The sequence below is a fragment of the Typopeltis vanoorti genome, chromosome 10, assembly GCF_054136105.1.
Source record: "Typopeltis vanoorti isolate ZY-2024b chromosome 10, IOZ_Tvanoo_1.0, whole genome shotgun sequence".
Lineage (NCBI taxonomy): Eukaryota > Metazoa > Arthropoda > Arachnida > Uropygi > Thelyphonidae > Typopeltis > Typopeltis vanoorti.
Window position 1 is genome coordinate 10,475,099 of NC_143558.1, and position 21,349 is coordinate 10,496,447.

General features: G+C 35.5%; 1 protein-coding gene across 1 annotated transcript in view; it reads left to right on the plus strand.

The window, feature by feature from the left end:
* Positions 1-21,349, plus strand: part of LOC150102169 (serine/threonine-protein kinase D1-like) — a 250,179-nt gene that overhangs the window by 137,510 nt on the left and 91,320 nt on the right. The window contains exons 12-13 of the mRNA XM_090399630.1: positions 5,132-5,181; positions 14,713-14,785. Of these exons, the coding sequence (XP_090255756.1) occupies positions 5,132-5,181; positions 14,713-14,785 (123 nt within the window). The remainder of the gene's footprint in view (positions 1-5,131; positions 5,182-14,712; positions 14,786-21,349) is intronic.

Genomic DNA, 21,349 nt, shown 5'->3' on the forward strand with positions numbered 1-21,349 from the left:
CATCAAATATTCTAATATAGTGACATACCATTTTAGTATGTGCATGTGAAAATATATGATTTCTGCATTGATTTTACCTTAGTATCATTGGCGCTATATGCAGACAATACTGCAATAATGGTTCACTCCCTGCAACCTAGATTAGCAACTGAAAAATGCAGTATTTGAACTAAAACAATGGTTCAGAAAATGACAAATTGGTGTTAATGCAGACAATCACTGCAGTGCTCTTCATAAGAAGACAAGTGTCCCCGGAGGACAAAGTGGTTATATTTACCACTCTTATTCCATGGCAACCAGTAGCCAAATACATGGGATTACAACTAGATAAAGGACTTTGCTTCATGACTCAAATGCATATAGGGAAATAGGACAGCTATACCTCTTACTTAATTGTTATAGCCGGCTAAGCTCAAAACTTAAACTGCTCCTATAGAAGATACTGATCAGGCCAGTCCTGATGTATGGCTCAGCTGCATGGAGTCACACAGCAGATTCAAATGTTAGCAAATTACAAATAATCCAAAACAAATATTAATGAATAGTATTCAATGCACTATGGTTCTTAAGAGACATACAGTTTCACTGAGCCAGTATTCCTGAGATTAAACTTTCCTATGCAAAAGGATTACAAAATTCTTTGTAAATGCTACCATACACCCTAACTCATTAATCTGCCAAGCAGTAGACTACAGTGAACATGACCCTGCAAAATACAAACATCCCAAAACCATACTGAGCAGGTAAACTTTATAAACCCACTGCCAGAAGCCCAGAATGAGTGAGCCAAAGGCTCAATAACATTCAAAGTCCATTAAGGTCAACCACCAGCATTAGACTAAAACATACAAATATCTCAGGACAAATATCCAAAAAGAAGCTGTACCAAACGAGTAGTTATTTTAAAGATACTAAGCAATTTTATAAGCTAGGTTTTAATCTTTTTTTCCCAAGTAAGCAAACAGACAAGTAAGTCAAGTTTGCACCTGCACATAGTGCAAGTCTGAGGCAACTCATAGTAAAGGTGGAGTGAGATCCGATCACTTTTCTTAGTATTTTCCCCTAATGCAAAAGCACATCCCCTTGTGGAGATGTATGATGCTATGCATTAAAGGCCAGGGTCACTACCCAGACCGGTTCCAACCTTTATTGAGGTCTCATCAGTGGGAGCCAGACCATAAAAATGCCAAGGGTGAAGTAATGCAGAGCTTATAAATTTTACCTAAACAAGTTGCCACAAGGTGCTTTAACCTTATTAAATAAAACTCTCTGGATGAGAGTAAGATGTAGAAAGTTTTTTAACTTGGGTATACCATGTTAAAGATACCAAGCAATTTTATAAGCTAGGTTTTAATCCTTTTTCCCAAGTAAGCAAACCGACAAGTAAGTCAAGTTTGCGCCTGCACATAGTGCAAGTCTGAGGCAACTCGTGGTAAAGGTGGAGTAAGCTTCGATCACTTTCCTTAGTATTTTCCCCTAATGCAAAACACATCCCCTTGCGGAGATATATGATGCTGTGCATTAAAGGCAAGGGTCACTACCCAGATCGGTTTAGACCTTTATTGAGGTCTCATCAGTGGGAGCCAGATCATTTCTACATCTTACTCTCATTTGGAGATTTTTATTTAATAAGCTCAAAGCACCTTGTGGCAACTTGTTTAAGTAAAATTTATAAGCTCTGCATTACTTCACCCTTGGCATTTTTATGGTCTGGCTCCCACTGATGAGACTTCAATAAAGGTCGAAACTGGTCTGGGTAGTGACCCTTGCCTTTAATGCATAGCATCATACATTTCCGCAAGGAGATGTGCTTTGCATTAGGGGAAAGTACTAAGGAAAGTGATCAGATCTTACTCCACCTTTACTACGAGTTGCCTCAGACTTACACTATGTGCAGGCACAAACTTGACTTACTTGTCGGTGTGCTTACTTGGGAAAAAAGGATTAAAACCTAGCTTTTAAAATTGCTTGGTATCTTTAACATAGTATACATAAGTTAAAAAACTTTCTACGAGTAGTTATTTTGCTTCTTTTTTATTTTTTTTAAATAAAATAAAATAAAAATCTCACTAGTAGTCAACAGCTCACAATAGGCAAGACAAGTGCTCACTACCATTTTCTTAATCCAGCAGTTTCATTGCAAATCTGACAAACAGATAAAGGATCACAGATTAGGTCAATCTATCATTGTCAGAACAGTTAACCTTAATATTATTCTGGATCTAGTCTAGCTGATGAAACCTAATTAAGGTTGAAAACAGTCTGGGTAGTAACTCTTGCCATTATGGACAGTGGTATATATACATGTCCAAAAGGAAGTGTGCTTTGCATTATTTCACATCAATTTAAAGAAATTGATGTGAAATAATCAGCCTTGTAACTTCTGTTCAAGTTATAATGCATACTCATACTAAAATTTACAGTTTAGTTTTAAACTATTGTCATGGTGAGCTTAGATGGTACTTCCTCCTTATTTACAAATGTCCCCTTTTCTGACACTTTAAATTTACTGAAAAATGCCCCCTTCCCCAACATTATTAATCTTTAATTTTGAGACCCATATTGGTTACTTCTTGGAAGGACACCTTATTTAAACAAATAGAAGGTACCTCTGTGGGAACTCCCCTCCTGGCCAATTTCTGTATGAGGCATTTTGAAAACATGCTCTTCATACTGTTATTCTTAAACTTGCTATTTGGCTAAGATATACTGATGATGTGTTCTCTATTTGGCCACATTGCTCAGACAACTTAGGCTCTTTCTTCCTCCATCTTAACTGCTATCACCCCAGAGTTCACTTTATTTATTTATTTATGTGGGGTTCCCCCCCCCCCCTTACCTCCACCATCCCATAGGCCTGGTTGAGCCCTCCTAATGAGGGATTAAGTGTGTATTTTATGACTGTAGATCCATGTATGTTTACGGGCTGGTTTGCTTGTTCTGAGGGATGAAAAAACCCTCTACCTCCATATGAGACCAGCTAACTCACCTTTAGTCGAAAGAGACCAGATAAAGGTATCTCATGTCATGGATGGAATCAAACCCAGGTTTTTGCAACCAAAGGGCTTCGTCTATATCGCACAGAGGCTCTAGTCCACTTTACTGTAGGAAAAAAAAAATAACAATAGACTGTCTTTTTTAGATACTCTAATCATATGTCTGCCTAATGGCATCCTTTCTTTCTCAGTTTATTTAAAGAAAACCCACCCACACAGGTAGATAAACTTTCCCAACATCCCCACCTTCTCAACATGTGATGTTATCAAAACCCTTGTCAACAGAGCCTTCAACTTCTATTCTTCTCAGGCTTCCCTACTGCTGAACACACCTTTATTTGTCAAATCTTCCTGTCCAATGGTTACAGTGACAAATAGATCTACAAATTATTTGTCCCTTCCATCTCCTCACATTCATCTCAGCATACAAAATACAGTAATGCCATTACTATTTCCTATATCTATAGTACTTCAGACAAAATGACCATAACTTTAAAGAAATATAATCACTGCACTGCTTTTAAACCTCATTTGAAGTTGGCCTCACCTCTTTGTTTTTCCTAAGTATCCACTTCCTACCCTGTCTGTTCTAGGTATTTACAAATTTCCTTGTTCTTGAAACTTATGTTATGGTGAAACTGGTTAACATCTGCCTAGATGAATGCAAAAAAATACATTTGCTGCCACAACTATGTTCAGTTAAGTCTAGCTGACCATGCTTTGGATTCCTTGCACAGGATCAGAATGGAATAAAACTATTATACTTCATCATAGCAAATACATACTTAAAAGATTCTTTTTTAGAATCAGCAGCAAACTTAAAAAAAAAAACCAGCTTAATATTAATAAATATGGTTGTGTTAAACTTCCCAAAATTTGTAATAAATTTAGTTTAATCCTTTATCCAAGTATGAGCAAACAAAGTTTGTGCCTGAAAGTATCTTCAGAACTGGGGTAAGGTGGTACAACACCGGGAAATTCGTTGCAAAGGTGGAGGAAGCTAACATCACTCCTATCTCAGTATCTCCCATAATGCAAAACTCATCTCCTCCTTGCGGATATGTATAATGTTATGCATTAAGGGAAGGGCCACTACCCAGACTAGTTTCTACCTTTGAGGTCTCTTCAGTGGGAGCCAGGCCCAAGTGGAGATACCAGGCAGAAGCTTTAGCAAGGTCATCTCTACCTATAGGAGTTGCCAAACGGTGTGCCACCTTTTTATTAAATTACTCTGAATTTAGAGAAAGATGTTGAAAGTTTATTTTTCACTTGGTTAGACTATAATAAATTTAGTTTATTATAGTCTAACCCTTATTCAAGTGATATTTATCCACTGTGATTTATCCACTTGGATAAAGGATTAAACTAAATTTATTATAGTCTAACCTAGTGAAAATTAAACTTTCAACATCTTCAAAATTTGGGAAATTTAGTTCTTAGGCCTCCCACCCATAGTGTCCCCCCCACCCCATAGGACTTTAGGTTTTAAATAGTCTAATTTCTTTCACTTATTGTTATGTATTTGTTTTTCTGTGTTTTATTACAATTTTAATATTGTATTTCTGAGAAGGTCTCTGTGACGGAGACAAAATATCTGAGCAGTTAAACCTGCTTAATTATTTCTCTCTGTGTTGTATTCATTCTGTTCAATTTAGTATGAATATACAAGTAGACTTTTCATGACACTACTTCATGTGCATTTTTTTTTTTTTTTTTAGTTATGCTTGTCTGAAGGATTAAAAAACAAGAATTTTACTTTCTTGGCAAGTATAATATACTTTGTGACCAAGTGAGAAAATTTTCTGCAGTATAAACTTTGTATTTCACTCACAACCTGTTCACTGAGAAATATTTTTGCATCAGAAAGCTTATTTACAGAATTAAGGTGTATGTGTGGGGCAGGAGGTATTAGAACTCATTTTGCAACTTTAAGCCTTAAAGGCAATTAAAGACAAAAATCAATTACATCAATTAAGTGAATCACCTTGATTATATGAAGACTATAAAAAATAATAAAAAAAATTTACTATTACATGTTTAAATATTTTTCCATTAAATGTATATATGCTACTTAAATGCTATTTCAGTTTAAACATTAAATGTAAGTTGTAAATTTGCTTATTCTGTTTTTGCAGTTCCTGACCATGAAGGAAGTAACAGGACAGAAAATTCAGATCAGAACATTGTATGTACTTCTAACAAAACTTATTTTCATATATAGAAATTTCCTTGTTTATACATATATACACCCTTTGTCCAAAAAGAAACACCGAACTTTTGATAGAAAATAAAACACAGGCCAATTATAATTACAGTGGTACCTTGGTTTGCGAGCATAATTCTTTCCGGAAATGTGTTTGTAATCCAAAGCACTCGTATATCAAAGTGAATTTTCCCATAAGAAATAATGGAAACTCAGATGATTCGTTCCAAAACTCAAAAATATTCATATAAAAATGATTAATACAAAATACATATACCCTCGTATACCTTTTTATATTTTTATTATGTATTTAAATGTAATACTGTATACATAAAGTAATTGAATTTATTAATTACATTACAATTACATATTACAGTAATTGTATTAGGTAGGACAACTTTCATTGTCACTAATGGAATCACTGCTATCTGTTGACTCTTTCTTTTTGTGCGACTAACAAAGAACCTATCCAACGACACTTGCTTTTGCCTCCTTTTGAGGATTTCACGGAAATATGACATTGCATTGTCGTTAAACAGATTCATCGCTCGCACTGCCACTGCCTTACTCGGGGTGGTGCTTTTCTGCAAAATTTTTCATTTTCTGTAGGCGTACCTGGCAGTTTACTTACGAGGTCGGCGTACAAGGCCTTTGCTTTCTCACAGATCAAGTTCTTGGTCACAGTATCACCTGCTAGTTGCTTCTCGTTTATCCACACCAAAAGCAACTTTTCTACATCCTCCAGAATACGTGGCTGTTGCTTTGATACTATACTCTCGTGACTCCTTTTGCTACATCTAGCCCTCTTAGTTCTTCTTTAATACTCTGCAAATCGTTGACATAGACTTCTTATAAAATCTTGTGATGGCAGCCACTTGCATACCTTGTTCGGGCTTCCCAATGATTTCCTTTTTAACTTCCACCGTAATCATCTCCTTCTTCTTACTGCCTTCCTTTTCGACCCTTGTCTTCATTGGGGCCATTGTCATAGTACAGTTAATAAAGAACAGTCACTACATTTGGACACAAAATAAAAAAAATGCTTTACGCACACGCACACACACACACACACACACACACACACACGTGGTCACAATGCTAGCACAAATGTTGACTATACGAGTGAGGTATGCCGACTGAGTCCGAGCATGCGAGATGATTCCCACAATCCCGAGTGGCTTGTGATCACGTGGCACTCGGCAGACAAAGCGTATAGGTAATACTCGTATTGCAAGACCTTGCTCGTTTATCAAGTTAAAATTTATTAAAAATTTTTGCTCATCTTGCAAAACACTTGTAGACCAAGTTACTCACAATCCAAAGTACCACTGTATTCAAATCATTTATTTCAATCAATATACTCTCCCTCAGCTTCGATACAGTGTTTGGCACAGTCTATTAATTCGTTAAACGAGTTTTTTATATCGGTTTTTGGGATACTGTTGAGGGTCGTGGTTACTGCCACTTGAACGTTTTCAATGGTGTCGTATTGCTTTCCTTTCATCGACAAATGAAGTCGGGGGAAGAGAAAGAAGTCACAGGGTGCTAAATCAGGTGAATATGGCGAGTGATCCAACACATAAACTTGGATTTTGCTCAAAAACTGTCTCACAATGTTCGAACGATGAGATGGTGCATTATCATGCAAAAGTGACCAGCTGTCTGCATCACAATATTCATGCCGTATGCGACGAATTCTCGCTATCATTCGCTTCAAAACTTTGAGATAAAACTCACCAGTGACCGTTTGGCCACGCGGAATGAATTCTTTGTGAATAATGCCCTTGGAATCTTGGAAACAAATCAGCATTGTTTTTACTTTTGACTTCTCCAAGTGACTTTTTTTCAGATGCCCCTCTTCTGGTGGTCTCCACTCAGCACTCTGGAACTTTTTTTCGGGCTCATACTCAAAATACCACATTTCATCATCAGTAACGATCATTTCAAGGAAGTTTAAGTCCTTACGAGCGGTTTTAATGAGGTCCTTGCAGTGTTCAATTCGATACATTTTTCGGTCGTTGGTCAACTTGTGGGGAACAAATATTGTGAGTTCAATTTACGAATGCCCAAACTCTCGGTCAAAATGTTGTGCACAGTTGATTTTGGAATCCCCAATTCATCTTCAATCAATCTCACGGACGATTTCGGGTTTTCTTTGATGAAATCACGCACTTTTGGATGTTAATTCGATCAGTCCAGTTTTTGGACAGCTTGGCTTTTTGACATCCTCAAGCATCTCATGACCACTTTGAAATTGCTTAAACCACTTAAAGTTGGGTACAGGATAAGCATTCATCACCATATGCTTTTTGAAGCATTTGATGTGTTTCAGTAAAACTTTGACCAAGTTTAACACAGCTCTCTGTTTGAAACTCATTTTCTGACCGTTCGTGAAAACACACCGTCGCTTGGCACTATAACTCGGCTTCTAACGAAACAAATGTCATAAACAGTTGACACAACACTAATGAAGGTTGCCACTTTCGACAACAAAAAGATACAACAGGTGACACCGCTAGTTTCTTCTATTTTCGAAAAATTCTGTTTCTTTTTGGACAGAGGGTGTAAAAAATATCCTCCTAATTTGTCCCATACCATAAAAAAAAATTAAAATCCTTTAACTATTGATTTTCATATTTGTAACCATCCAGTTTTTTTTTTTTTTTTCTTCTCCAGGAATGTGTCAAAATCTAATCCTACTTATCATTAGTTAATCTCAACAATTTTTCTTTCTTTTTTTCTTTTTCTTTTGTAAACAATACAATCTTTGCTAGCAGGAAAAGTTGAAAATACTGCATCTTGACAATGCTGCATCTGTAAGTCGTGTGTTATTGTTAATAAATATATCAATAGGCCAACATGTTTATTTTCAAGCCATTACCTCATTTATGTTATTTGGATCTTTAGTGTTCCAAATGCAGTTTGATACATCTGTATATGATTTTATAGTTCATGTATTCTTTCATTTCCCCCCCTTGTGTATTAGGCTCATGACTGGTTTCATAGAAACCTAATTAATGCTCTCAAAACATGACAGATGTATCATGTATAATTTGCCATGTCTATCAGTTGCATGTATTCTCTGGCTAATTTATCTGTCTTAAAGTATGAAAAAGAGTGTCCGGGATGAGAAACTCTCACCTGCGATCGGCTAACTCATGTTCACTTCAAAAGTCTTAGTGCAGGTTCTTTGATTTTTTTTTTTTTTTTTTTTTTTTTTTGTTAAGTTTCAAGTCATCACTTATTTATTATTATGTGACACCTCCATGGAGTCCAAAGACTCACTGAGGGAGAGCATCCACTCTACAACCCTCTGTCTCCACCACTCACTCAATCCGTGAACTATAATAACTGCAACTACACCAATGCCATCTACTGCCCACCACCACCATTTTCACAATCACAAACATCCATGCCTACAGGAGGATTCGAACCCACAGTCTTTTGGCTGGAGAGCAGATATGCTAACCATTCGGCCAACCAGGCCGGTGGACCTGGCCACTTCACTGAAGTTATTTTTATCTTTAGTCGCTATGTCTGCAGTCTTGGAATTGCTGAGTCTAACAGAAGGAGGGTGTCCAGTGGAGTACTGCAAGGTTCTGTACTTGGACTGCTATTATTTAACTCATGTAATAATGTTCAGCTCGGTCTGGACAGTAACCTACAGTTATTTGCAAATAATGCAAAAGTTAGGAAGGATGATAAAGGGAAATTCCAATACTGAATCCTCCAGACTGATTTAGACAAAACCATACTGCCGTCCAAAAACTAAGGATGAACTACATTTTTATCTATGTGTATTTATATATACAGTCATCCATCAACTTATGCCGGTGATTCCATAAGGGAATAAATAACATTTTCGACTATACTTTCAAACAAGACAAGTGAGCGTAAAGTAAAAGGGTTTCTATTTAGCAACAATGCATCATGCACAGTGACAACAGCGCAGTCAGCATGTGTCTTCAACAGTTCCTCTGTTGATTTTGTGTTTGAGAAATAAGTCATTTGTTTGTTTATCTTAAATATTTTGTGAAAAATGGACCCTACATGCCCAATCAAAAAACCTAGTGAAGAATCACAGAAAAAGTGGCGATCAATTGATCCTGTAACTAAGTTGTAATTTATAAAGCAACATGAAGCTGGTAAGCCCATCATTGTTATCATGTTTGATCACAATGATGGCCTCATTCTACAGTGGTGACCATTTTGAAAAATAAGGATAAAATTGTAGAGGCTATGTAAGGATCTGCTTTTACTAAATTGATGATAATGACGAAGCAACGACAAGATCCTGTTGGTGATATGGAAAAGCTACTTGCATCATAGATAGAGGACCTGAACCAAAAGTGCATACCCCTTAGCACTATGACCATAACCGCTAAGGCACTTAGTCTCTTCAACATGTTGAAGGAGAAAGCAGGACCCCATTACGAATTCAACACTTCTTTCGGTCAGTTCATGAGATTCAAGCAGCAGTTTGCTCTGCATAATGTGAAAATGTATGGTGAATCTGCACGTGCCGATGAGAAGGCTGCCAAGGAGTTTGTGGAGAAATTGCATAAAATTATTTGCTTATGTGTGTGATGAGACCGCCTTGTTTTAGAAAAAAAACCCGAGCAAACATTCATCCACAAAAAGCTAAAATCCATGCCTGCTTTCAGAACTCTTAAAGACTGCATTACAATTCTGTTAGGATGGAATGTGGATGGATGTAAACTGAAACCATTTGTGATATGGCACAGTGAGAGTCCACAAGCCTTCAAAAACATTATGAAGCATACCCTTCCAGTTCATTATCAGAGCAATAAGAAGTCGTGGATTACTCAAAAATTGTTTGTGAATGCCTTAATCAACTGTTATACAAGTGAAATGGAAATCTGTTGTATGAAAGAAAATGTAGAATTTAAAATTTTATTAATTCTAGATAATGCTCCAAGTCATCCATCTTATATTGGTGATCTTCACTAAGTTCAAGATCATGTTTCTCCCTCTAAACACTACTTCATTGAGCCATCCAATGGATCAGAGAGTTCTTGCAGTGTTTAAGGCTTAGTAATCTACAGAGAACTTTTTCACAAGCCATTTCTGCCACTGAAAGAAATGACCACTATCATGCAATTTTGGAAAGCATTCAATATTTATCATGCTATTAAAAATAATGCTATGGCTTGGGATGAAATGACCTCTTAATGTATGAGTGGCATATGGAAAAAGACATTAAGAAGGTTTGATTCTGAAAGTTTTGAAAAAAATGAAGACCTTTGTAAATTGAGTGAAGAAATTATGGGCCTGGCAAACAATCTGAATCTTGAAGTGAATGATGACGACATAATTCAACTCATAGAAAGTGCCCCTGAATAGATGACCAACGAAGAATTGGTCAAACTGGAGGAACAATGAGAAAAGGAAAGGGAAAAGAGAAACAAGAAGAGGTAGTTAAACAATTTACAGTGAAGGGTCTTGCAAAAATGTTCTCTGTAGTTAGCAATGTTCTCAAAATGGCTGAAGACCCCCAATGTAGAAAGAAAAGTACACGATGCGTTTGCTTGCTATAAACAAATTTACGATGAAAAGAAGAAAAATAAGTAAAGCACGTTGGACATTTTCATAAAAAAAACAAAGGTTACACCAGAAGAGTCTTAGCCTGGTCCTTCACATAGGGAAGGTAATGAACATGTGATTGTGGAGGAAGATTTGGGTGATTATTCTCCTGTTTTATAGTGACAGTAACGTACAGTACAGTTTTATATGTTTAAAAATGAAAATTAGTATGCTTATTATGATTAAGTCCCTAACCCCTATAACTCTGTTGATTTAATGTATCGACTTATGTCCTGCCAGATAATGAAACCCCAATGTAAGTCGAGGGATGACTGTGTGTGTGTGTGTGTGTGTGTGTGTGTGTGTGTGTGTGTGTGTGTATGAAAAGAATTTCATGACTGCAGCCAAATGTGAGCATAAATTTATTGCCAGCCTACTAATAAATTATATTTCACAAAAAATGTTTATAAATATGATTGTCTGTGAAAATAGTAGTGGTGGTCGGCAGTAGATGGCGCTGGTATAGATGATGAAGATAGTTGGTGGAGATGGAGAGTTGTACGGTAGGTGCCCCCCCCTCGACGAGTCCTTGGACTCCCTGGAGGTGTTATGTAATAATAATAATAATAAATATGTTATGTTCAAATTAAATTGCAATATGCTTTTGCGAAAGATAAATTTCCTAAGGATGTAGTTAAGGAATTAACATACAATGCTTACAGAAAACTGCGTGGAGAGACATTTCCATGTGTCCACTCCAAACTGTGATGCAGCCTTCACAGTGTCATACCATGCTTAGCTCCAAGTGATTCAGGAGTTCTTCAGGCAAATTGGCCCACTCCTCCTTCAGAGCAAGGATACGGCCTTTTTTTGTTTTCTGGAGGGGAATTTCGAGTAGCAATGCATCTACTTATTTTGTCCCAAACACATTCTATGGGGTTGAGATCTATTCAGTTAATATCCTAAATCTCCAGAAGTATCTCCAATGCTTGTGTACAACGTGGTGTGACATTGTCATCCTTAAAAATGAATTCTTTGCCTATAACACCATGGAACAATTGAACATGATGCTGAAGAACTTTGTTACAATATTGTTCACCTGCCATAGCCACTTTTTTTCAGCACTTCTAGCTAGGTGCATCCATCATGCATAATGCCTCCCCACACCATGATCCCCACCACCGCCATATCTATCCCTTTCAAGAATGTTTTCATGGTCATTCATGAGAATGGTAAGCAGTACTACTTTCACATCAGATCAAGTGTTGTTTAGAATTGGAGGAAAAACTAAAATGACTCCCATCTATAAAGAGTACATTAGCCCATTGCTGTCTAGTCCAATTTTTATGGATACAACACCACTGAAAATGTGCTCTATGATGAGATATGGGTAAATGGATGCAGAATATAGGCCTTTGGGCATGTAGGCCTACTTGTTGCAGATGTCTTACCACAGATTATTGAGATATCTGCATATCTATGCTTGAATGGAGCCAACTTGTAAGCTGTACCTGCCTTGGTGTATCGTCACTTTAGAGTGATGGTGACCTTTTAGCAAACATCTAGAACACATTCCATTGGTTTGAAACACTGCTCAGAGCCTGGATACAACACTAGGTGAGATTCCAAACTCTCTGGCAATATCAGTAATTCTGCAGCCTTCAAGCTTTCCAATAATTCTTCCCCATGTGAAATCATCTTGATGTCTTTGAGTCATTACAAGACATCCAAGTTTGCATCTTTATCCTTCATGAAAAGAGCTTCCTTCAAACACAATTTACTTAGCGCAGCCTTTTGTCTTTTATCTTGTTGAGTTCTACCACATGACTCCTTTGTGCGATTTGAAAATTTGAATGTGTATGTGCTTTCTACTTGAAATCATCAGTTATACGAATTACCACAAGCAACGTTCAGTTTCAAGTCATCACTTCACTGAACTTATTTTTACATTTAGTCATTGTGACTGCAGTTTTGGAATTGTATTTTCAGAAATAGTGTTCGTCTTTAGGTTTTGGACACCAGTATAGTTGTATAGAAAAACAAAGTTCAGTGTTGCCAAGATCAAGCTTGTGTATTTTGTATTGAGAACATTACAGGGAGAGAATTATATTAATGGTAATTTACTATAAGCACTCAGTGAAGATTTAGGGACACATTCTGAAGGAGGTTAAATCATCATGTTGGATAATGCTAACTTGTAATAAGTAAGTTATTCTTCTACTGTACAGAGCTTTGATATGACCACATGTTCACTACTGTGTGTCTCATACAGAGGTGGAAAGATTTTTTCTCCTGGAAACTGGTTGTTCATATGCTTTCTCTCCCCCCCCCCCCCCACTCTCCACCAAAAAAATAAAAGGAAAATTGGCCAGAGGATCACATTTAATTTACACTAACTTTGTAGTCTTTGTTGCTTCAACCATTAACTCGGAACAAACACAAGACTGCTAGCTCAGATATAGTTCTCTGGGTTCAAAGGAAAATGAGAGACATCTGAAAAGATGATCCATCAGAGAGGTATCCAAGAGATAACCAGCTATTTATTTGTGCATACAAGGACAGGCAGAAGAGTATGGTGCCTATAAGAGAAGGCCGGCTGTTAATCGAAAATGAACTCCTTACTTGGAGTAGGCAAATTTCTTTCTTTTTTTTTTTTTTAAATTAAAATACTAACCAAGTAATGGGTTCATATTTTAATTCATTTCCACTTGCATCACCTCCACGACTTTCTAATTACTATAATCAAAATGTAACTTGCTTTCTTATTTTTTTTATGAGAAGCCAAGTGCTTTTTAGTTTATGCATTGTTATATAATAAATATATATTATGTTGGAAGTTTATTTTTCACTTGGTTAGACTATAATAAATTTAGTTTTAATCCTTTATCCAAGTGTAAGCAAACAAAGTTTGCACCTGAAAATATCTTCAGACTGAGGTAAGGTAGTGCGACACCAGGCAACTCCGAGCAAAGGTGGACCAAGCTCTCATCACTCCTTGTCTCAGTATCTCCCATAATGCAAAGCACATCTTCTTGCAGACATGTATACTGCTATGCATTAAGGGAAGGGCCACTACCCAGACCGGTTTCAACCTTTACTGAGGTCTTGTCAGTGGGAGGCAGACCCAAACGTTAAGATACTAAGGCAGAAGCAATAGGAGAGGTCATATTTACTTATAGGAATTGCCAACAGGTGTACCACCTTATTATTGAATTACTCTGGATTTAGAGAAAGATGTTGGAAGTTTATATTTCACTTGGTCAGACTATAATAAATTTAGTTTAATCCTTTATCCAAGTGCAAGCAAACAAAGTTTGTGCCTGAAATTATCTTCAGGACTGAGGTAAGGTAGTGCAACACCAGGCAACTCTGAGCAAAGATGGACCAAGCTCTCATCACTCCTTGTCTCAGTATCGCCCATAATGTCCACAAGGAAATGTGCTTTGCATTATGGGAGATACTGAGACAAGGAGTGATGAGAGCTTGGTCCACCTTTGCTCAGAGTTGCCTGGTGTTGCACTACCTTACCTCAGTCCTGAAGATATTTTCAGGCACAAACTTTGTTTGCTTATACTTGGATAAAGGATTAAACTAAATTTATTATAAATATATATTATATAATATATGTATATGTGGTTTTATATAATAAGTTTGATTTTAGGAGAAATAAAAATCTTACTATACTGCTTAATTCAGAGTTGAGATCTAGTGCCATATTCTCAGAAATGCAAAGTATCGTGAGAATGCTTAGCATGAACATTTTAGAAATGTAAAGCCCTTAATTTATTTAAAAATGCAAATATGATGAATAAAAATATGTTTTTTGTGATAGCTACTGTAAATCTGAGTGTAATATAAAGAGAAGTTACTTTTCTTGCTCCTCCACAAAATATATATATAAATAAAATAATAAAATCACTATCCAACCGTGTTTAGTATTTTAAATGAATGATTGTATGTATCTCCTAGGATATTAGTCTGCAGTATCAGATTTTTCCAGAAGAAGTTTTAGGATCTGGACAGTTTGGCATTGTTTATGGAGGTAATTTGCTTTCTATCAACAGTTCAATCTGATTGTAAAACTGAAAGGTAATGGTTATACTATACCATAATATGCAGAAAATAACTGATGGTTTAAATATGATTACAGTAGAGTGTTTGTTCTTTTAAAAGATAGTGAATGAAAAATACATTTTTGAAATGACTAGATTTTTTATGATTTATGTGCTATATATAGAAATAGAAATCCCATTCTTTATACTTACTTGTAAAAGGATAAAAAATTATTATTAAAAAATGGAGAAGTAATAATCTATTTCAGAAGATATCCATATACATTAAGAAAATCTCCTGAAATAGTATTGCTATGGAGAAAAGTTTTTTTTTGTAACGTGAATTCCTCCTAAAAAGGCCGTGAAAATTCTGCAGTAAAGATCAAACATTTGATCTCTTTCAAGCTACAGTAGAATGTTTGTTCTTTTAAAAGATAGTGAATGAAAAATACATTTTTGAAATGACTAGATTTTTTATGATTTATGTGCTATATATAGAAATAGAAATCCCATTCTTTATACTTACTTGTAAAAGGATAAAAAATTATTATTAAAAAATGGAGAAGTAATAATCTATTTCAGAAGATATCCATATACATTAAGAAAATCTCCTGAAATAGTATTGCTATGGAGAAAAGTTTTTTTTGTAACGTGAATTCCTCCTAAAAAGGCCGTGAAAATTCTGCAGTAAAGATCAAACATTTGATCTCTTTCAAGCCACTTCATGTCTCCTGTAAACAGTGGGTAGTGCTCTTTCATTGAGTAATGAAAATCCTCTACCAATGAGAACACTTATGAGCATCCATGGCACAGTGGAATTTGAACCCACAGCCTGTTAGTAACAGTTAAAACACTAAACTCTTGTCTGCAGGCTAGTTAAAGCTGACACTTTATGGGAAGGAGTGTACCACCCACCTACTTTCAAAAAAAAAATCTCCTGGCCTTGGTTTGATATAGTCTGCATTGCTAGAAATATTGGGAAACACTGGATTACATCACTAATGTGCATTATTTAAAGGTAAGAGAAATGCAATCAATGATATGTTTTACAGTTATCTTGAATAAGAAAGATTGATCTTATACTATACTCTAATACTAAATGCATGAAAAGTTACAAGGGTACAGTCCATTTTTGCTGTTGTAAACTCATAGAGACTATAGGAATTGTATGTTATAGTGGATAGTTTGTGTTAACGGATTTTCTTTAGAGTAGCATTGTTCATATGTGGATTGGGTTGGGACTTAGTGTTATGCTGTAGTAAGATTGGATGCACTATAAAAAAAAAAACAATAAATGGCATGGATATCTAGATACTATTTAAAGGATGATGATGACCATGGAAATTATTTTCTAGTATTTTCTTGCTATGGATGTACAGGATCATTCTTCTTTTAATTAAGATGTAAGTTGGCATATTAATTAAAAATAGAATATGCTCATGACATTTTTCATCAAAATATCATGAGTATTTTCAGTATGATTGGTTTCAAGTATATGGCTCAATAGCAGAAGCATAAATGGTGAATTTTAATTCTACTGCGAGCAGGAATGTTTGCAAAAAGGATCTGCACACTTGTTACTTTTTCTTACTTTTATTCATATTGTTCCTATTTTCCTTTATGCTTATTTTTGTCTACTTTTAAAATTATAAGGAAAATTTTATTAGTTGTTAGGTTATACTAGAGAATATACAAAGCGGTTGTATACACAATGTTCTGGCAGCTTCTTCAATGCAATAATGATAGGAAAACAGAAATCGGTGTTATAACACAAATCACCTTGAAAGAAGCAATCAAATTAAATTAATTGAAATTGCAATAATGCATGTCATGTGTCAGCTGTCTCTTTGAAGAGTCTATTGGTGATTGTTGGAGGAATTAAATTCTGATTTTCAGGAGTTCTAATTAGCAATTTCCAGTTGTCATTTAGGATGAGACCTTGGTTAATTGATTCATATAAGGGAATGACCACAATAGATTCCTTAATTTGTGATAAGAAAAGTTTTCTTCTAAATGCGGCATGGTAGCTCTATCCCAATCAGTAGTGTGATTTGTCATGGACATATGATGAGCTGGAGCAGTCTCTTTTGTGGTCAACGAACTTGTTCTTTTTCTCAATTCAAAACTTCGGCTTTTCTGGCTTATGTATTCTAGACCACAGGAATATGAAATCATATAAATCCTACCTGTAATTCTATAATCCTATAAATATAAATCAGAATAACTGTAAGTACCTTCTAGATTTCTGCTCAGGACATGGACTAGTTATCACTAACACCAAGTTCTAACATAAAAATGTGCACAAATTCATATGGAGAGAAGATTCAAGGAATAAGAAAAGTCTCATTAACTATGTTATTGTTGACAGTGATGTTTTCATTTCTCAGTAATGCAGGACAGTAGAGTGTACAGAGGATTTGAAATAGTGTTATTTATGTCGTTACTTCTTATTTTAACCTTTTTAATCATACTTTATTTTATGATGCTTCCGTAACGACTCTTATACAACTTATATCTAGGTATCCTCTTTACTTATTACTTTATCTCTTTTATATATCTTAAACACACAGCCTTCAATCATCTTTAGGCCTACTCTTGAATCAAATTGACATTTAACTTATACAAGAATGGTAAGGAAGTAATCTATGAAAAGGGTTAACTTCTCTAATTCTTACTTATTATTAATTCCTTTTCAATGCAGAGAAATTTATTTGTTCACGCTGCGCCACTCCGCATCTGGATGGTTGCACGCATAACATCAGGGAAATAACCATCAGTAAGTATAATGTCACTTTTTACCTAATATAGGTAAAAAGTGACATTATACTTTTTTAGTTTATTTTTAGTTTTCTAAATCATAATTTATCTCAACTTTTAAACATACAGCAATCGTGGCCCTCTATCCAATACGTCTATATAAATTTTCAGTTTCCTGCTCAGATTCTATTTTAGCAAGTGGTGAAATGAGAACAAAACAGGCAAGCACGTAATTGCAATCAAACAAGGACATTTATTATACTAAGACAAGAAATTACAAACTTGAATAAAACATGAATTAAGATTTCTCAATTGATTTCAATGGATACATAGCTACACTTAAATTATCAAACAAATTTTTAAGTATCTAAAAAAACATAAGATCATACTCTGCTCACGACTTTTCTATTAATGAATAATCATTGGCAATGAAAATCAGAACCCTACATTAATTAGCTGCTGCCTCACTTAACTATCAATTCAATATGCAGCACATTATACAATCTAACATTTAGAGTTCCTAAGGTTCCTCTATCTTGACACATAACTCTACATAAATCATCTAAATCAGAACATATTCCTCAGGCACTAACCTTAACTCTTAAATTCTTACACACGTTCTCTGTGAACTATCATTAATATCTTTTACATCTACTGAGGAATAAATGTTAATTCTTATACACTCGTTCTTTATGAACTATTATCAATATCTTTTATGTCTACTGAGGAACTATTGTTAAATCTACTACACCCGTTCTCTTGGAACTATTGTTATATTCTTACATGTCCACTATGAACAAATTCAATACTGCACACGTTCTCTGTGAACTATTATCAATATCTTTTACGTCTACTGAGGAACAATTGTTAATTCTTATACATATGTTCTCCAGGAACTATTGTTATATTCTTACATGTCCTCTATGAACAAAATTCAATACTACACACGCTCTTTTAGAACAATTTCTGAATCACTACACGTTCATTTAAGAATATTCTCACATATAATACATGTCCCCTCTCACATGCTCGTAAGATAGAGAATTGGAAATCTTACCGGAACAATAGACACACTTTTCTCGACGTCACTTGCTTTGGATGGCACCTATCTTTCTTCCTAGGACTTCTACCTGGAAACATTTCAGTCGGCTCCGTCTGCATCTATAAAAGGCTTGTCTTCTACAGCATAACGGAAGGATTACTCAGTTTTCTAGTCATCGTAGTACAGCATGGCCCTGTATCGCCGCATCTCGTCTGACTGGCTCTGGAATGGATATATCTAGCAAAATTGATGACCAGAATGCTGGATACTTCCACTGTGCTTCCACGACTATGGAATCCTCAATGATCCGGGGCACAAGCCCCGAGTCACGAGAGAAGAGGGCGATGTCGGCTCTGCAATTCCGTTTTGTATCTTTTTATATGCGCTGGTGGACATCTCCATAAGCATCGTTCGGTTATCAATGCCAAATAGGACTCTGGTGAAAATTTAGATTGTTACATGTATGACTAACTTACAAGCTTACGTATCCTGCCTAGGCAATAATAGGATTAAGTTCCAAGGTCTCCGTGTATAGTTTACATGGTGTGTATACATATTACCGAGAATTTGCAAGAATAGCACAATTTATAACTAGAAATATTTACACTTATTTTACAATTTTGTGGCACACAACAGTAAGGAATAATTCACATTAATTCTGAATAACAAAATTGGCTTTAGGAATGGGAGATCTTGTTAAATTCTGAATGAGATAATATTGTCTTATAAATGTTCTCATTCAGAACTTAACAATAGGAAGTGATCACCATTAGGGTTGAGCAGGATAAAATTGAACTTCATATTGGAAAAAAGGGGTATGTAAGAAAGTTTGGAAATGAATCAAAGTTGAACAGCTATCAGATGTGCCTACAGACTCAAATACACAAACATTATTCAAGAAAAACTGAAAGAGTTTGAAAACAAGAACCAAACCTTGGAGATTCATTAGCAAACCCTAAAGAAAACTTTGATTCATTCAACCAGAGAGGGCGTGTGGTGAGGTAATCTGCAAGAATAGAAAATCAGAACTTCATAGTGGACTCAGAAAGTTAAAGAGGCAGTGAAGGAAAAGAAAGCATATTGAAAGTTCCTGGAAAATAAGTCAACTTGTGCTCTTAGGGAATACAGAGAAAAATGTAAGAAAGCAAAACATTGTGTAAAATTAGCTAAACAAAAGTTGTTATCATTATTATTACATGACATCTCCAGGGAGTCCAAGGATGCATTGGGAGGGCACTCTACTTCGCTAAATACATCTCACCCTCTCCACTACTAGTTAATCGCTACTATGACACTACAACCATCAACGCCATCTATCACCCATCATCACCAACAACAGTATTTTTTTTTTGTCTGTAAATTGCTTGTGTTCTGAAGACCAATTTGTCTGTACGTGAAATAAAAAACCCGAGTGTCCAGGAGAAAAAACCCTGCTACCTCCATATGAGATTGGCTAACTCACCTTCAATTGAAAATGCCCAAAGGAAGTTATGGGAAGACTTTGGTAAGAGCATTGAAAATAAATATCAGGAAGATAAAATATTCTGGAGGACTATTGAAAAAGCTCAGAAATGGAAGAAAGAGTATTAAAGGAATTAGAGATGATAAAGGTATTCTTCATTTATGGAGTAATTACTTTGAAAGATTGCTAAATGTAAGATTGCAGTTTCAGCATGATGGCAGAAAACACTCAACAGGAATGCCATCTGGAATATATATATCTGTACTTAAACTAGAAAAATCTATCACAAACCTGAAATGTGGGAAGACAGCTGGAGTAAAGATATTTGATCAGAAATGCTAAAATAAGGAGATATAAAATTTTTACAGTAGCTGCATTACATAATTCAGAAGGTTTGGTCAGAGAGTCAAATTCCAAATGATTGGAGTAGAGCACTCATAGTACCCATCTATAAAAAGTGAAATAAAACAATGTGAGAATTACAGAGGAATTTTTCTATTGAGTGTTTCTGGTAAGATTTGTGCAAGTATTCTTGAGAAACGACCAAGAAAAATCATGGAAGAGAAACTTGGAGAAGAACAAACTGCATTCAGGGCAAACAGAGGTTTTCAGGATCAGATTTTCAATTTAAGACAGTTGAGAAATCATAGGAATATAATAAGGATCTGTATTTAAGTTTAGTAGATCTGGAAAAGGGGCTTATGACAGTGCCAAGAGCAAAGCTGTTCAAATATGCTCCAGTTATATGGTGTAAATGGAACATTATATCAACCAAGGTCTAAATTGAGTTGTTACTTTATACAGATGAAGTTATACTCCTAAATAAATCCAGGGCGAGTCTGCAGGATTCTGTGACCAAATTGAATAACTGCTGCAATAAATTTGGTACGAAATCAGCATTAAAATAACAAAGACAATGAAAATAGGCAGAGACATTGAAAACATTAACTGCATCCTGAATGGAGAACCTATAGAACAAGTAAAATATTTAATCTATTTAGGTGCAGTTTTAGGGAAGATGTGCAGGTTAAATCTGGAAATAGATAACAGCATAAGCAAGCTGGTATGGCAGACAGCCAGCTGAATAAATTTATATGGAATAAGAAAAGAAATTAGTCAAAACACTAAACTAGCTGTATACATGAGTGTTCAAGCCAGTTTTAATTTATTATTATTATTATTAGGCCTCCAAGGAGTCAAAAGACTCATCGCAGGAGGTCCTTCCTAGGAAACACAAGTCTATCAAGACTCATCGATGGAGCTGTTATTTTAAAAGCAATGGACTAAGAGGGC